We start from the raw sequence: 16,082 nt of genomic DNA, 5'->3' as shown, positions 1-16,082 counted from the left end.
GCATACAACCTTCCAAAGCTGAATCAAGAAGAGGCAGAAAACCTGAATAGGCCGATAACAACTAATGAAATTGAAGCAGTAATCAAAAAATTCCCAGCAAACAAAAGTCCTGGACCTGATGGATTAACAGGCAAGTTTTACCAAACATTCAAAGTAGAATTAACACCTATTCAAACTATTACAGAAAATTCAAGAGAAGGAAAAACTCCCAAACTCTTTTTATGAGGCAAGCATCACCCTAATCCCAAACCAGATAAAGATACTACAAAGAAAGAAAATTACAGGCCAATATCCCTGATGAACATAGATGCTAAAATCCTCACTAAAATACTAGCAAACCAGAGCCAGCAATACATTAAAAAGATCATACATCATGACCAAGTGGGATTTATTCTGGGGATGCAAGGCTGGTACAACATCCACAAATCAATAAATGTGATATATCACATAAACAAAATGAAGGACAAAAATCATATGATCATATCAACAGACACAGAAAAAACATTCGACAAAATCCAGCACCGATTTCTGATCAAAACTCTCAGCAAAGTGGGAATAGAGGGATCATACCTCAACATAATAAAGGCCATATACGACAGACCTACAGCCAACATCATATTCAATGGGCAAAAACTAAAACCATTTCCATTAAAAACCGGAACAAGACAGGGATGTCCACTTTCACCACTCTTATTCAACATAGTACTGGAAGTCCTCGCCATAGCCATCAGACAGGAGGAAAACATAAAAGGTATCCAAATTGGAAAGGAGGAAGTAAAACTGTCATTATTTGCAAATGACATGATACTGTACATAGAAAACCCTAAAGACTCCATCACAGTACTACTAGATTTGATAAACGAATTTGGCAAGGTAGCTGGATACAAAATCAACATCTGGAAATCAATGGCATTCTTATACACCAACAATGAACTTTCAGAGAGAGAAACTAAAAAAGCAATACCATTTACCATTGCAACTAAAAAAATAAGATACATAGGAATAAGCTTAACCAAGGATGTAAAAGACCTGTACTCAGAAAACTATGTGACACTGAAAAAAGAAATAGAGGAAGATTTAAACAGGTGGAAGAAGATACCATGTTCATGGATTGGGAGAATTAATATCATTAAAATGTCTATACTACCCAAAGCAATTTATAAATTTAATGCAATTCCTATTAAAATACCAACAGCATATTTCACAGACCTAGAACAAACATTTCGAAAATTCATATGGAACCAAAAAAGACCCCGAATAGCTGCAGCCATCTTGAGAAAAAAGAACAGAGTGGGAGGGATCACATTACCAGACTTCAAACTATATTACAAAGCCACTGTAATCAAAACTGCCTGGTATTGGTACAACAACAGGCTTATAGATCAATGGAACAGAAGAGATACCTCAGAAATAGACCCACGCCATTATGGTCAGTTAATATTTGACAAAGGAGGCAAGAGTATCCAATGGAGTAAGGACAATCTCTTCAATAAGTGGTGCTGGGAAAATTGGACAGATACATGCAAAAGAATGAAACTAGACCACCAACTTTCACCATACACAAAAAATAAACTCAAAATGGATAAAAGACTTAAATGTAAGTCACAAAACCATAAAAATCCTGGAAGAAAACATAGGCAGTAAAGTCACAGACATCCCATGTAGTGGACTTTTCACTGATACACCTCCTAGGGCAAGAGAAACAAAGGAAAAAATAAACATGTGGGACTACATCAAACTAAAAAGCTTCTGCACAGCAAAGAAAACAGCCTCAAAATACAAAAGAACCCCACGGTCTGGGAAAACATATTTGCCAGGGATGAATCTGATAAGGGGCTAATTTCCAAAGTGTACAAAGAACTCATAGCACTCAGCAAGAGGAATACAAACAACCCAATTAAGAAGTGGGCAAAGGACTTAAATAGACACTTCTCCAAAGAAGACATAGGGATGGCCAAGGGACACATGAGAAAATGTTAGACGTCGCTAATCATCAGAGAGATGCAAATTAAAACTACAATGAAGTATCACTTCACACCTGCCAGAATGGCTGCCACCAACAAACCAACAAACAACATGTGCTGGCCAGGGTGTGGAGAAAGGGGCACCCTAGTACACTGCTGGTGGGAATGCAGACTGGTGCAACCACTACGGAAAACGGTATGGAGGTTCCTCAAAAAATTAAAAATGGAGCTGCTGTTTGACCCAGTGATTCCACTCCTAGGAATGTATCCTAAAAATCCTGAAACATTAATCCGAAGGAATATATGCACCCCTATGTTCATAGCAGCACATTTTACAATAGTTAAGATCTGGAAACAGCCCAAGTGTCCATCAGTAGATGAGTGGATAAAAAAGCTGTGGGACATTTACACCATGGAATACTACGCACCTGTAAAGAAGAAGAATCTCATGCCCTTTGGGACAGTATGGATGGTCCTGGAGAATATTATGCTAAGTGAAATAAGCCAGGCAGGGAAAGACAAATATCACATGATCTCACTTATAGGTGGAATCTAAAGAACTTAATAAACTGATGAACAGAATAGATTCAATGACATGGAAGCATAGATGAGACTGATGAATGTCAGAAGGATGGAGGAGGGCGTGTGGGTGGAGGGTGAGAGAGTAACCAAAGAATTTATGTGCATATATACACAACCCAAGGACGTGGACAATGGTGGGGAGAGGGACTGGGGAGGGGGAAGGAACAGGGTGGAACGGGTCATTGGGGAGAAAAAGGGACATCTGTAATATTTTAAATAATAAAATTAAAAAAAAAAAAAGCCTTCTCATAGCAAAAAATAAAAAATAAAAAGGGTATCCACTACAGGTGTTCAATTGTGCCTGATATATTTAACAAGGAGATGGAATACCAGAGCTCAGAACCCTAACAAAGCAGGTTTCTCCCAGGTTTTTAAATAAGGGAGAAAGGAAGTGATGGGGAAAGGGTAGAAAACTACAATGCTTTTAATGCTCATTCCTAGGAAATAAGTCATAGTTTGATTTGGAGGAGAGGTTACTTTTTAAGTGAAAAGGTAATACTAATAACTATTGAGTCATTTCAAAGTGATTTAGGCATTTTTGTCTTTAAAATGCAAATTTACTTAAAAATTTAAGTGGTGGAGGGAAGATGGCGGCACTGTGAGAAGAAGCAGAGAGCCCCTGCTCCCAGCCATGGACTCAATTTACTCCTAAAATACTATGTAACCAGCTTCGAAAAAACAGAGAAACATACCTGAGTGTACATATTGCAAGTAGGGAACACTGAAGAAACAGCATAGAGTCTGGTGAGGGGGAGGAATTAAAACGGAAGCCCTTGTGCTGGGCTCCAAGGCCCAAGGCTCTGAGGCTGCAAAGTTAAATCCCCTCAGGAGTGCAGACTGGTATCCAAAAGCGGGGATCTCAAACCCTGAGTGGAGGAAAAGAGAAGGATTGCCCTGTGCAGAGGGCAGAGGGACTCAAGGGAGTGGTGTGCCCACCAGAAAGGGACTGCACCTTCCTAGCAAAACAAAGCTTTTAATGGCAGCCTCAACCTGCATCTAATACTCAGGATGCTGACCATAGGAAAGGCTGTCCCAAAGTGTGTGGCACCTGAAAACTAAGAGACCAGAGGTCTGCACTGAGCAGCCACACACAGGGACCCTCTGCCTTCCTGTAAAGCATTGTATTGAGCCTGAGAAAGCATTTAATCTGTGTGGTGGGGGAAAGGGAAGAAAGCCCTCTGGCCCTGAGCTCCCAGTGGGGAGGCTCTGGGATTTTTGATTTGCCCTGAGGGAAGCCATGGTGGTGAGCATGGAGCCTTCCCAGCTTTACCGAGATCAGCGGTGTAGGGAGTTGCATGGAGCTGACCTTGGGTTCCCTCCTGCAAGTGCCTTGGTGGGTGGGTGGCCAGACTTTGCAGGGCAGACTCTGTGCTTGTGTATTGCTTTTGTATTTTTGAGTTTTCAATCACTGAACTGGCTCCCACCTTCCTGGCTTGCATTGGGCTGACAGATCAGCAGACGCTAGGGTTGGTGTCTGCATAGTAGACTGTTTGAAGGGCACGTCTGATGCTACCAGCCAACCAGATCTGGGAAGGGAAAGGCAGAGCATGCTTGTCTTTCCTGCAGCCAATGAGCACCACCTCCAACAGGAAAGGGACCGGTTCTGCTCACTGAGACCCAGGATAACCCCTACAGGGCACAATCCTCAGGGGGAATGGAGAAAAGCTCACAGGAGGACATTACAAGAATAAGACACTAAGGGACTGTTGTATGGGAACAAGAGGAAAAGCTAAAAAGCCCTGCTGGGGCTAGGTGGTCAAAGGGCTCACTGGAAGGATTTTTAATCAAACCCACTGAGCACAGGCTGCTGAAACAGCCCATAAAGAAAAGGCAACAGATTGAAATCAATCTGAAACTGCAGCAGGTCAGTGCATGGGGAACTAGAATCAGAGGACAGGGTAGAGACAGAGAAACTGGTTGAGAAGCAAAGACCAACTTCCCCCCAGTGAGTGCCTGAGAGCAAAATTTTTAAGTAAAAGGAGTGATACCCTGGGCTACACTAGCCACCTTGCACACTAAAGACTCTACAGAAGACTCTGGAGTAAGACCAGGCAACTACAAGGTTGCAAGGTTGCAAGCTGACAAGAGGAGGTGGTCCACAGAGAACCTCAGATAACCAACTACTTAAGGACACCAGAGCCAAATCTAGACAGCAACTCACATTGGCTGATACACAAGTACCTGCAAGGAGAACGGAAAACAGCATACAAAACAGAGAGCCACATAAGCTGCCCAGAAGAAATTTAGCTGATTGACTTTTTTTTTCTCCTGTTTTTCTTTTGTTTTGTTTTGTTGCAGTTGTTGTTGTTGTTTTCCCTCTTTTACCCTTGGAAAGAAGAGAAAGAGGAGGAAAATTTTTTTTCTTCTTTTAAAATTTTATAATTTTTTAAAATTTTTAATTAATTTTTATTTTAAAGAATTTTGTTTTGCTTAGTTTGTTTTGTTTATTTGCTTTGTTTAGTTTTAAACAAATAATTATTCCACTGTCAGCACTGGATAGATCTTCAAGACAAAAAATCAACAGGGAAACACAGACCTTAAATGACTCACTAGGCCTAATGGATTTAATTGACATTTATAGAACATTTCATTCCAAAGCAGCAGAATACACATTCTTCTCAAGTGCACATGGAACATTCCCAAAAATAGATCACATGTTAGGGCACAGGGCAAGCCTCTACAAATTCAAGAAGATGGAAATCATATCAAGCATTTTCTTAGATCATAATGCCATGAAACGAGAAATCAACCACTATAAAAAAACTCAAAAATATTCAAACACATGGAAGCTAAAGAGCATGTTATTAAACAATGAATGGGTTACCAATGTGATCAAGGAAGAAATCAAACACTTTGTGGAAAAAACAAAAATGAACAGACAACAACCCAGAATCCATGGGACACAGCAAAAGCAGTCCGGAGAGGAAAATTCACAGCATTACAGGCCTATCTCAAGAAACAAGAAAAAGATCTAATGAACCATCTAACATAACAACTAAAAGAACTAGAACGAGAACAGCAAGAGAAGCCCCCAGAAAGTAGAAGGAAGGAAATAATAAAGATCAGAGCAGAAATTAGTGACATAGAGACTAAAAAAATAATTCAAAAAAATCAATGAAACCAAGAGGTGGTTCTTTTAAAAGATACATAAGATTGATGCACCTTTAGCCAGACTCACTAAGAAACAAAGAGAGAGGACCCAAATAAATAAAATCAGAAATGAAAGAGGCGATATAACAACTGACCCAACAGAAATACAAAGCATTGCAAGAAAATATTATGAGCAACTGTATGCCAACAAATTGGACAACATAGGGGAAATGGACAAATTCCTAGAAAGAAACAATTTTCCAAAGCTGAATTAAGAAGAGGCAGAAAATTTGAATAGGCTGATAACAACTAATGAAATTGAAGCAGTAATCAAAAAATTCCCAGCAAACAAAAGTCCTGGACCTGATGGATTTACAGGTCAGTTTAACCAAACATTCAAAGAAAAATTAACACCTATTCTATCCAAACTATTCCAGAAAATTCAAGAGGATGGAAAATTCTCAAACTCTTTTTGTGAGGCCAGCATCATCCTAATCCCCAAAACAGATAAAGACACTACAAAGAAAGAAAATTACAGGCCAATATCCCTGATGAACATAGATGCTAAAATCTTCACTAAAATACTAGCAAACTGGATCCAACAATATATTAAAAAGATCATACACCATGACCAAGTGGGATTTATTCCAGGGATGCAAGGCTGGTATAACATACCCAAATCAATAAATGTGATATATCACATAAACAAAATGAAGGACAAAAATCATATGATCATATATTGAAATATCAAAAGCATTTGACAAAATCCAGCACCCATTTCTGATAAAAACTCTCAGCAAAGTGGGAATAGAGGGATCATACCTCAACATAATAAAGGCCATATATGACAAACATACAGCCAACATCATACTCAATGGGCAAAAACTAAAACTATTTCCCTTAAAAACAGAAACCAGACAGGGATGTCTACTTTCGCCACTCTTATTCAACATAGTTCTGGAAGCCCTTGCCACAGCCATCAGACAGGAAGAAAACATAAAAGGTATCCAAATTGGAAAGGAGGAAGTAAAACTGTCATTATTTACATGATATTCTACACAGAAAACCCTAAAGACTCCATCAAAGTACTGCTAGATTTGATAAATGAATTTGGCAAGATAGCTGAATACAAAAGCAACATCCAGAAATCAGTGCCATTCCTATACACCAACAATGAACTTTCAGAGAGAGAAACTAAAAAACAATACCATTTACCATTGCAACTAAAAAAATAAGGTACCTAAGAATAAACTTAACCAAGGATGTAAAAGACCTTTACTCAGAAAACTACAGGATACTGAAAGAAGGAATAGAGGAAGATATAAACAAGTGGAAGAATATACCATGCTCATGGAATGGAAAAATTAATATCATTAAAATGCTCATACTACACAAAGCAATTTATAAATTCAATGCAATTCCTATTAAAATACCAACAGCATATTTCACAAATCTAGAACAAACATTTCAAAAATTTATATGGAACCAAAAAAAACCCCTAAATAGCTCCAGTCATCTTGAGAAAAAGGAACAGAGTGGGAGCGATCACTTTACCTGACATCAAACTGTACTACAAGGTTATTGTAATCAAAATGGCTTGGTATTGGTACAATAGACATATCCATCAATGGAACTGAACCAAGATCACAGAAATAGTCCCATGCCATTATGGTCAATTAATATTTGACAAAGAAGACAAGAGCATACAATGGAGTAAAGACAGTCTCTTCAATAAGTGGTGCTGGGAAAATTGGATAGGTACATTCAAAAAAATGAAACTAGACCACCAACTTTCACCATACACAAAAATAAACTCAAAATGGATGAAAGACTTTAATGTAAGTTGCGAAACCATAAAAATCCTTGAAGAAAGCATAGGCAGTAAATCACAGACATCTCGTGTAGTGGAATTTTCACTGATACATCTCCTAGGGCAAGAGAAACAAAAGAAAAAATAAACGTATGGGACTACATCAAACTAAAAAGCTTCTGCACAGCAAAAGAAAACAGCCTCAAAATACAAAGGAACCCCACAGTCTGGGAAAACATATTTGCCAAGGATGTATCTGATAAGGGGTTAATTTCCAAAGTGTACAAAGAACTCTTACTACTCAGCAAGAGGAAGACAAACTACTCAATTAAAAAATGGGCAAAGGACCTGAATAGACACTTCTCCAAAGAGAGCATACACATGGCCAAGAGACACATGAGAAAATGCTCAAAGTAGATAATCATCAGAGAGATGCAAATTAAAACCACAATGAGGTATCACTTCACACCTGTCAGAATGGCTACCATCAACAAAGGACATGTGCTGGTGAGGATGTGGAGAAAGGGGCACCCTAGTACACTGCTGGTGGGAATGCAGACTGGTGCAACCGCTATGGAAAACAGTATGGAGGTTCCTCAAAAAATTAGAAATGGAGCTGCCTTTTGACTCAGTGATCCCACTTCTAGGAATATATCCTAAAAATCCTGAAACATTAATCCGAAGGAATATATGCACCCCTATGTTCATAGCAGCACATTTTACAATAGTTAAGATCTGGAAACAGCCCAAGTGTCCATCAGTAGATGAGTGGATAAAAAAGCTGTGGGACATATACACCATGGAATACTACACAGCTGTAAAGAAGAAGGATATCTTACCATTTGGGACAGCATGGAAGGACCTACAGAATATTATGCTAAGCAGAATAAACCAGGCAGAGAAAGACAAACATCACATCATCTCACTTATACATAGAATCTAAAGAACTTAATAAAATGATGAACAGAATAGATTCGATGACATGGAAGCATGGATCAGACTGCAGAATCTCAGAAGGTCAGAGGAGGGTGAATGGGTGGAGGGGGAGAGATTAACCAAAGAATTTATATGCATATGCACAACCCAAGGACAGGAACAATGGTGTGGAGAGGGACTGGGGAGGGGGGTATGATGCGGTAGAATGGGTCATTGGAGAGAAAAAGGGACATCTGTAATATTTTAAACAAACAAACAAAAATAGTAATAAAAAAATTTAAATGTGACTAGGAAAGTCAAATCAGGTTTATTCATAACATCATTGGGATGGGGCATTATCAGAGGTAGTGAAAAGCATGGGACCATTTTTGATTCCCAACTCATGAATGTTTTGTGTTTCCAAATGTTTAAGTCACAATAATACCACATTGAAGAAAAAAAAAGTTATAAATGATGGTCAGTTTCCCAGCTTAAGCCACAGAAATAATAATAATGAATAGAACTTTCAGTGTGGATGGATCTGTATGATGAAGACTAATCTGTATTTCAGGTCATAGACTCTAGGTTTGTCTCTGTGTTCGATGCCAGAGAACTGGAGCTGGTGATAGCTGGAACAGCAGAAATTGACCTCAACGACTGGCGGAATAACACTGAGTACCGGGGAGGTGAGCTGGCAGGGCCTGTGATAATATAGCTATCACAGACACAAGTCATCGCTTTAAAAAATTTTTGAGGTGAAAATGACATGATAAATTCACCATTTTAAAGTAAGCAATGCAATGTCATTTTGTATGTTCACAATGTTGTGCAACCATCACCTTTAGCTAGTTCCAAAACATTTTCACTATCCCAAAAAGAAAACTTTAGTCATTAAGCAGTTGTTCCTCATTCTTCACTGACCCTGGTGACCATCAATATGCAGTCTATATCTATGGATTTACCTATTCTGAATATTTCACATAAATAGTCATTTTGGTAAATAGGTCTTTTTTTCTGGCTCCCTTCACTTAGCATACTGTTTCAAGGTTTTTCCATGTTGTAATACATTTCAGTACCTCATTTCTTTTTATGGTTGAATAATAATCCATTTATATATATCCCATATATATTTATAATATAAATAAAAGTAATATATATATAATCACTTTTTGATGACTACAAAAACTTTCTCTTACTTTAATACATGTGTAAAGTAAGTTCTTCTATATGCCTTCCTCCAACTTCCACCCTGAACTTTGCTTCAGCAGATAGTAATTCCTGGTGGTAGTCTCTGGCCTAAAAATGCAGATTCATCAGAGAACACCATCATCCATGAGCCAGCTCCTGAGCTGGGTTTCTTGCTTGCAGGGAATGTGTCCTACTTCCTATAGAATTGGCACCCTCGCCCAGCCGGGCGTGGCTCAGCGGTTGAGGGTGGACCTGGGATCCAGGCGATCAGGGTTCAATTCCCGGTCAGGGCACACGCCCGGGTTGCGGGCTCAATCAATTACTCTCTCATCATTGATGTTTCTATCTCTCTCTCCCTCTCCTTTCCTCTCTCTGAAATCAATAAAGATGTATTTAAAAATAAAAAGAATTGGCACCCTCTTCACCTCAGTCTTTGTTTACTGCAACACAGTTCTGTCATCTCTCCAAAAACAATTTCTAATCCCTCCTATTCATTTTCACACTGCCAAACTAGTCTTCCTGAAACATTATTTTCATCCTGCCACTTCCCTACCCACAAAACAAGCTCCTTATTATTTATAGAAGAGGTTTTTGACAGCTTTACTCTGAAAACCCTTTCTTCATGTAACATATTACAGAGAAACCCCAATCAATACAATAGAGAGAGAGAGAGCAAGGGGACTGCTATCCCAGGCTACCTCATCTCCCCAATACGCTCAGCCATGAGAAGCCTTTGTGGGGCCTCTAGGCCCTTCTTAGTCTGGTAGGGAAACCACTGACCGAAGGTATAAAGTCAAAATGTCTCTGTCTGGCTGTTAAAGGCCTCTAAGGACCCCAGCTAGTTTCCTTTGGGTCCTCATCAGATTCCTCTATATGCTAACCAGCTTGCTATTTCCTCTGTATTTCTTCCTCATTCTTGTTTTTTTCTTTATTTCCCCTGACAGAAATGTCCTCTTCTTTCCTTCCATTCATACAAACTGTTCCTAAGTTTAACTCACACCTTACTTTTTTAATGAAGCTTTTTCTGCTTCTACCCCATCCCACATTGATTTCTCCCATCTTTGAATGTCTCTCGCATTTGAAGTCAGAAGCAAATTATTTACATTAAGTAACTGATTCAAGCTTGGTCTCTCAACTGTACTGTGAGAGGGGTCCAATACTTCTTCCATGTGCCCAATTTATCTCAGGCAAAGGTTAACATGAGCACAGCTACTCCAGGGCTATCAATGGCTGCTGGAGAGCCCAGCATCTCCCATTCACCAAGCTCACCCTTTATCTCCAGCCTTTCTTAAGTCCTATACTCTTCCACAGTATGTAGTTACCAAGATATGACATCAGGAAAAAAGGGAGTAAAATAAAATATTGTATTCATAGAAGGTTTTGTCTCTTAAGGATCCAAATGATCTCTACTAAACCTAGTCATCCCTTGTCTACATTTATATGAGCCAGGAAATGACTACTGGAGTCCCAATTATTTAAATAGAGAGCAAACATCTCTAATAACATCCCTCAGAACATATCACCTTTTTTATAAAATAGGTAGTTTCTAAATCTGCTTTTGTTTTTAAAATTGACCTAGTTACACAAATTGGTTTAGACTTACCTATAGGCCATCATTAGAGAAATTAGCAGATCAAAAGCAGCTGTTCAGTTCCTATCACACCTGATGTGTATTTCATCTCTCTATTTCCTCCCTTCCTTCCTCTTTTATCTACTTCCTTTCATTCTCTTCTTGCTCCATTCAGGTTACCATGATGGGCATCTTGTGATCCGTTGGTTCTGGGCTGCAGTGGAGCATTTCAACAATGAGCAGAGATTAAGATTGCTTCAGTTTGTCACAGGAACATCAAGTGTGCCCTATGAAGGCTTTGCTGCCCTTCGAGGAAGCAACGGGCTTAGGCGTTTCTGCATAGAGAAATGGGGGAAAATTACGTCTCTACCCAGGTATGAAGCTTTTGCCAACCTCAGGAAACCCCCTGAAGAGAGCAAAGTATACTTTGTTACTTGAGCTTGGGTGACCATCCTTTGACATAGAATTTTTTTCTGGTACTTAAGTATTGTTATATGAATTATTAGTGAAAGGTGCAGGAAAGAAGTCTCTGGAAGGTGAATTTAGACCATATTTTTAGTGATTTTTTTATGATTGATGGTATTTGGGCTATATAGTATGATGGTCCATGTGTCAGTCATGGGAAGCTTTTCAATCTGTGTGTAGCCCAATCTAATCTAAAGAGGAATGTCTCACCCTGGCAGGCTAGATCCCCAGTAGGAGGTGTGCAGAAGGCAATCCATTGATGTTTCTGTCTCTCACCCTCTCCCTTCCTCTCTAAAATCAATAAAAACATTTTTAAAAAAAAAAAGAGAGAGAGAGGAATGTTTCACCTGGTTGGCAAGGGGGGTAGGGAAGAAGAGGTTGGAAGCCCAAAATAACTCTTCCCACTTCTGTATCTGTACTTCTACAACATATTACTTGATACTCTGTAAGACAGTTATTCATGTGTACATGCTGCATTTTTTTATTATGCTTTAAAACATGTGAGGATAAGACCACATATGTCTCAGGTCTCTACAGTGACTTCTATATAGTAAGATATTGAGGGCCCTGGCCAGGTAGCTCAAAGATGATTGGAGCACTTTACTGTATACCAAAAGGTTGCCGGTTTGATTCTCAGTCAGGGCATATACCTAAGTTGCAAGTTTGACCCCTAGGAGGGGCTTTTATGGGAGGCAACTCTTTCTCTCTCTCCCTTTCTCTCTAAAATAAATAAAAACATATCTTCAGGTGAGAATTTTAAAAAGATATTAAGGAACTTATTGTGAGATAAATGCAAAAACGGAAGCTCTAGGGATCCAGGTAATTTAACAGAACAAATTTATTTTAACATGAGCTTTAATCCCAACACTTCCTGGGTCCTTTCTATGCCACATTAGGTAGCATATTCCTGATCAGTGAAATAAGAAGCAGAAGATACTTCTGCATAGGTACCATTGTAATAAATACTGCTAAACAAACAGAAGAGAGGATTGATTCATATTATTTTCTTGTACTTTGATATTTTCTAATCATAAAAGAAGATTCACATTAAATTCAGCTTTATTTCTACATGGCCTCTCAGGTACCTTTGCTGAGTTTCTTTTATGGAAGGATTTACTAAACTATAATTTTCATAGCTTTCTTAGACTTGACATTCCCAGAATGTCCTGAAGACAGTTCCACGATGTCTGTGGTATTAGGAGGTACAGGAAACAGAGTTTTTGCTTAGCTGATTAATAACAGCTTAAAGCTTTGATGCAGTTTCCAGCCCTGGCTTTACCCACATAGTTCAGCAGACCTTCACTGTTCATTTGTGTGATTCTGCTGACAGCGGAACCTACTGAACTAAGTCTGGCAAGAAAATAAGCTTAAAAAGGCAAGATTTTCATTTGTCTATTTTAGAATTAGATTTGGAGGATCCACTAATTTGGAAACATTCTGCTATGATTTTAGAGAAATGAGATTGAGTCACCATTTGTAGATAGCTTACCCCCATAATGCACCTTTAGGAGGGCTGAGATACAACAAGGTACCTGCCCAGAGGGGCTTACAGTCTAAGGAGGAAAACAGCCTGAGAGTAATACATTATAACACAAGGTAGAATTAGAGGAACACTAAGAAAGAAAAGTAAAAGCAAGTAAAACAAAGACCTAACCCTGATTGAGTCTACAGGAGAAAATGCTACACAAAAATCTGGCATTTAGGTGAGCATTGAGGGGCAATGAATGGGTGGAGGGGATTCCAGGCTGAAACAGCAGCATGAGCAACACCTGAAGGTAGGAAATGGCCAGATTTTGTTCATAGGTATTTAGGTTACAAACTGAAATTTATTTAAGAGAATTAACCAAGACTGTAGATAAATGCAATAAAAGTAACTCTTGAAGAAATTCTGGGTGTTCGGACCAGGTCTTGAAGAGATGCCATTGGCTACTACTTTCAGTTTACTCCCAGAAATTATGTTTTTCAGAATTAATGTATTTTGTAAATATGAGATTTTTTATTTTGTCTGTAATATTTTCACTCATGAGTGATAGCTAAAATAATCAGAGAAAGAAAATCAAGAAGATAATGTCTGCTCATATCTTGCTCCTGGCTAATTCAGCCAGTTCCAAAGGCACACTTGGGATGTTTCTGCCCCACTTAATTTAGTTAGCCATAGCCCAGAGTATGTCTTAGTTTCAATCTTTGTAAACATAGAGAAGAACCACTGTAAGTGTCATCCTACTCAATTTACTGAGTACTCTTCCACTTCTACTCAGACACATAAGCTTAGGTAAAATATTTCAATTATTTTATTTTCTTTTGAAGTCAATTTAAGCCTATTTGAATCTTAGTTAATAATATGAGACTTCTGCTAATCTTGGCTTATTTTTATGTTTCTTCCCAGTTAAATCCTTAAGTCCTAAGGTCATATACTCTATTATCCGGTGCCCACCCTTGGTGGGGGAGTTTCTCAAGGACAATGAAGGAGCTGTTATCAAGAAAAGAAAAAATGAATGCTGGGAGGCAAAAACAACAGCATTCTCCCTGAATTCTCCTTGTTCAGGAAAACCACCTTCCCTCTCCCCTCTTCCCATTTTCCCTATCCTCCAAACAATCTTCCCCATTCCCTGAGCACTGCATCAACCTGATCTCTGGGACTCTGAAAACAAACTTATAAATAATACACAACTTCCCTGGGGAGTTTGTCATTTAAAAGAAGAGTTTAATATACCAAATAAAATTCTAATGAAGAAAAAAATGTTATTTTTTAGTTAGGATTTTGTTTAGTTTTATTTATATGTATGTTTGTTTTGTATTATTTAAAATTATTTTATTTTATTGTTATTTTATGTTATTATTTTATTTTATAGTGTCCTTTTCTGTGCTGGTTGGCTTCTCAAAACACCATTTCAAACCACCACTCCTTCTAGGGAGGAAAAGACATTAAATTAACCTTCAGCTCCACCCATCTACCTTTCTCTCTACTTTGGCACAGGATGTGGCATCAACAAAGAACCTCTAACAGGGCACAGCTAGTCAGGCCCATTTGAAGTTCCATAGGAGGATTCAGGGCTTCTAAGCCCTGCACAGGTGACATGGGGTCTGGTCCTGGTTCATGGGTCAGCACATAGCATAGGAAACCATTTCTTGCCTAGACCCGCATGTGCTGCAAGATAAAGCACATGACAAGAAAAGCAGAAACCAGGAAAGGTGGCACAGGGATGCTCTAGGCAACCAGGGAGGACTATATCACAAGCTCAGCTGTTCTTAGAAATGCAGAATATCTGCTTCAGGTTAAACCTGTACCACTGGGAACTGTAGAGGAGCCAGACTGTCTCCAGGGCACACCTGCCCTGACAGAGCATTGTATCTCAGAATTTCAAGGCATCTGTTGGCATCTCTAAGTCTATGTACATGGTTTACTAAGACTCAGAAGTCAGAGCTGGGCAAGGAGGCTTGGGAATATGACCCTCTAATACTAATTATATTTCTGCTTCCTTCACTAACCACTTCCATTTTCACACCTTAATTGCAAAATAAAGCTGATGCCGTAGAGTTTATCATTGGTTTGCTCGTGTAGTTCTAGTTCGATGTGATTTGCTTACAAATGCAAACCACCCATTTCTAGCTATTCCACTACTTCAACTGGTCTATTCAAGTCTAGAAGGCTATGGTTCTTAGTTTGCAGTGTTTTATGGTGGTCTTAAATCGTCATTCTGCTAACTTTTAATTCACTTTTCACAGCTTCAGACTAACCATAGATATATCCAAACCAGTTGTATCATTGAAGCAAACACCGTCACTGATATTTTCTCCCCCATTCAGGGCGCACACGTGCTTCAATCGATTGGATCTTCCACCTTATCCCTCGTACTCCATGTTGTATGAAAAGCTGTTAACAGCAGTAGAAGAAACTAGCACCTTTGGACTTGAATAAAGAAATGGAAACTCGTCTTACATTTTCCTGGACAGTGATACCACCCTTTCTGGAAAAAATCCCCCTTTCTCTTTCCCTGAATCAGCTCTCCTTTCATTTCGTTATTTCATTATTTTTATTTTCAAACCAAATCAGAATTGATAAAAACTGTGCATGAAGAACCACCTTCTACTAAGATATAACCTTCAGGCCTATCTCCTCTATTTCAACTAACTGCTAGCCTGTATGCAATATTAAAAAAACAAAACAAAAGAGCTGTCTCAAGATCTGTTTATATCTCCACATACCTCCATTACTAACAGTGAAATATGAATGCTAGTTATGCTACACTTGACCAAAAAGTAATAAATGTTTACTTCCATTTATATAATTTAAGGAAAAGTTATAAGTATTAATCATTCCAAGCTTTTATATGCCTATGTTTTCTGAGCAGAGCCACCATTTTTTTATAATTTCTAACAACCAACTCTAGAACTAGATGACCACCTCTTTCCCTCCCACTCTACTTTTCCCTGTGCATATTATCCATACAAAAACAGCAGTAGAAAACCCAAAATTTTTATACATTCAACTCATAAT

The 16,082-nt window shown here is 38.7% G+C and overlaps 1 protein-coding gene across 1 annotated transcript in view; it reads left to right on the top strand.

Moving 5' to 3' along the window:
• HECW1 (HECT, C2 and WW domain containing E3 ubiquitin protein ligase 1) overlaps window positions 1-15,797 on the top strand; it is a 578,356-nt gene extending 562,559 nt beyond the window's left edge. The window contains exons 28-30 of the mRNA XM_016212519.2: window positions 8,933-9,047; window positions 11,295-11,493; window positions 15,392-15,797. Coding sequence (XP_016068005.2) covers window positions 8,933-9,047; window positions 11,295-11,493; window positions 15,392-15,503 — 426 coding nt within the window. The 3' untranslated portion in view covers window positions 15,504-15,797. The remainder of the gene's footprint in view (window positions 1-8,932; window positions 9,048-11,294; window positions 11,494-15,391) is intronic.
• The last annotated feature ends 285 nt before the right edge of the window (window positions 15,798-16,082 follow it).

Source organism: Miniopterus natalensis, chromosome 10 (genome assembly GCF_054644295.1).
Source record: "Miniopterus natalensis isolate mMinNat1 chromosome 10, mMinNat1.hap1, whole genome shotgun sequence".
In the NCBI taxonomy this organism is placed as follows: Eukaryota; Metazoa; Chordata; class Mammalia; order Chiroptera; family Miniopteridae; genus Miniopterus; species Miniopterus natalensis.
The sequence above is the reverse complement of the archived record's forward strand: the minus strand, read 5'-3'. Positions and strand labels throughout refer to the sequence as shown.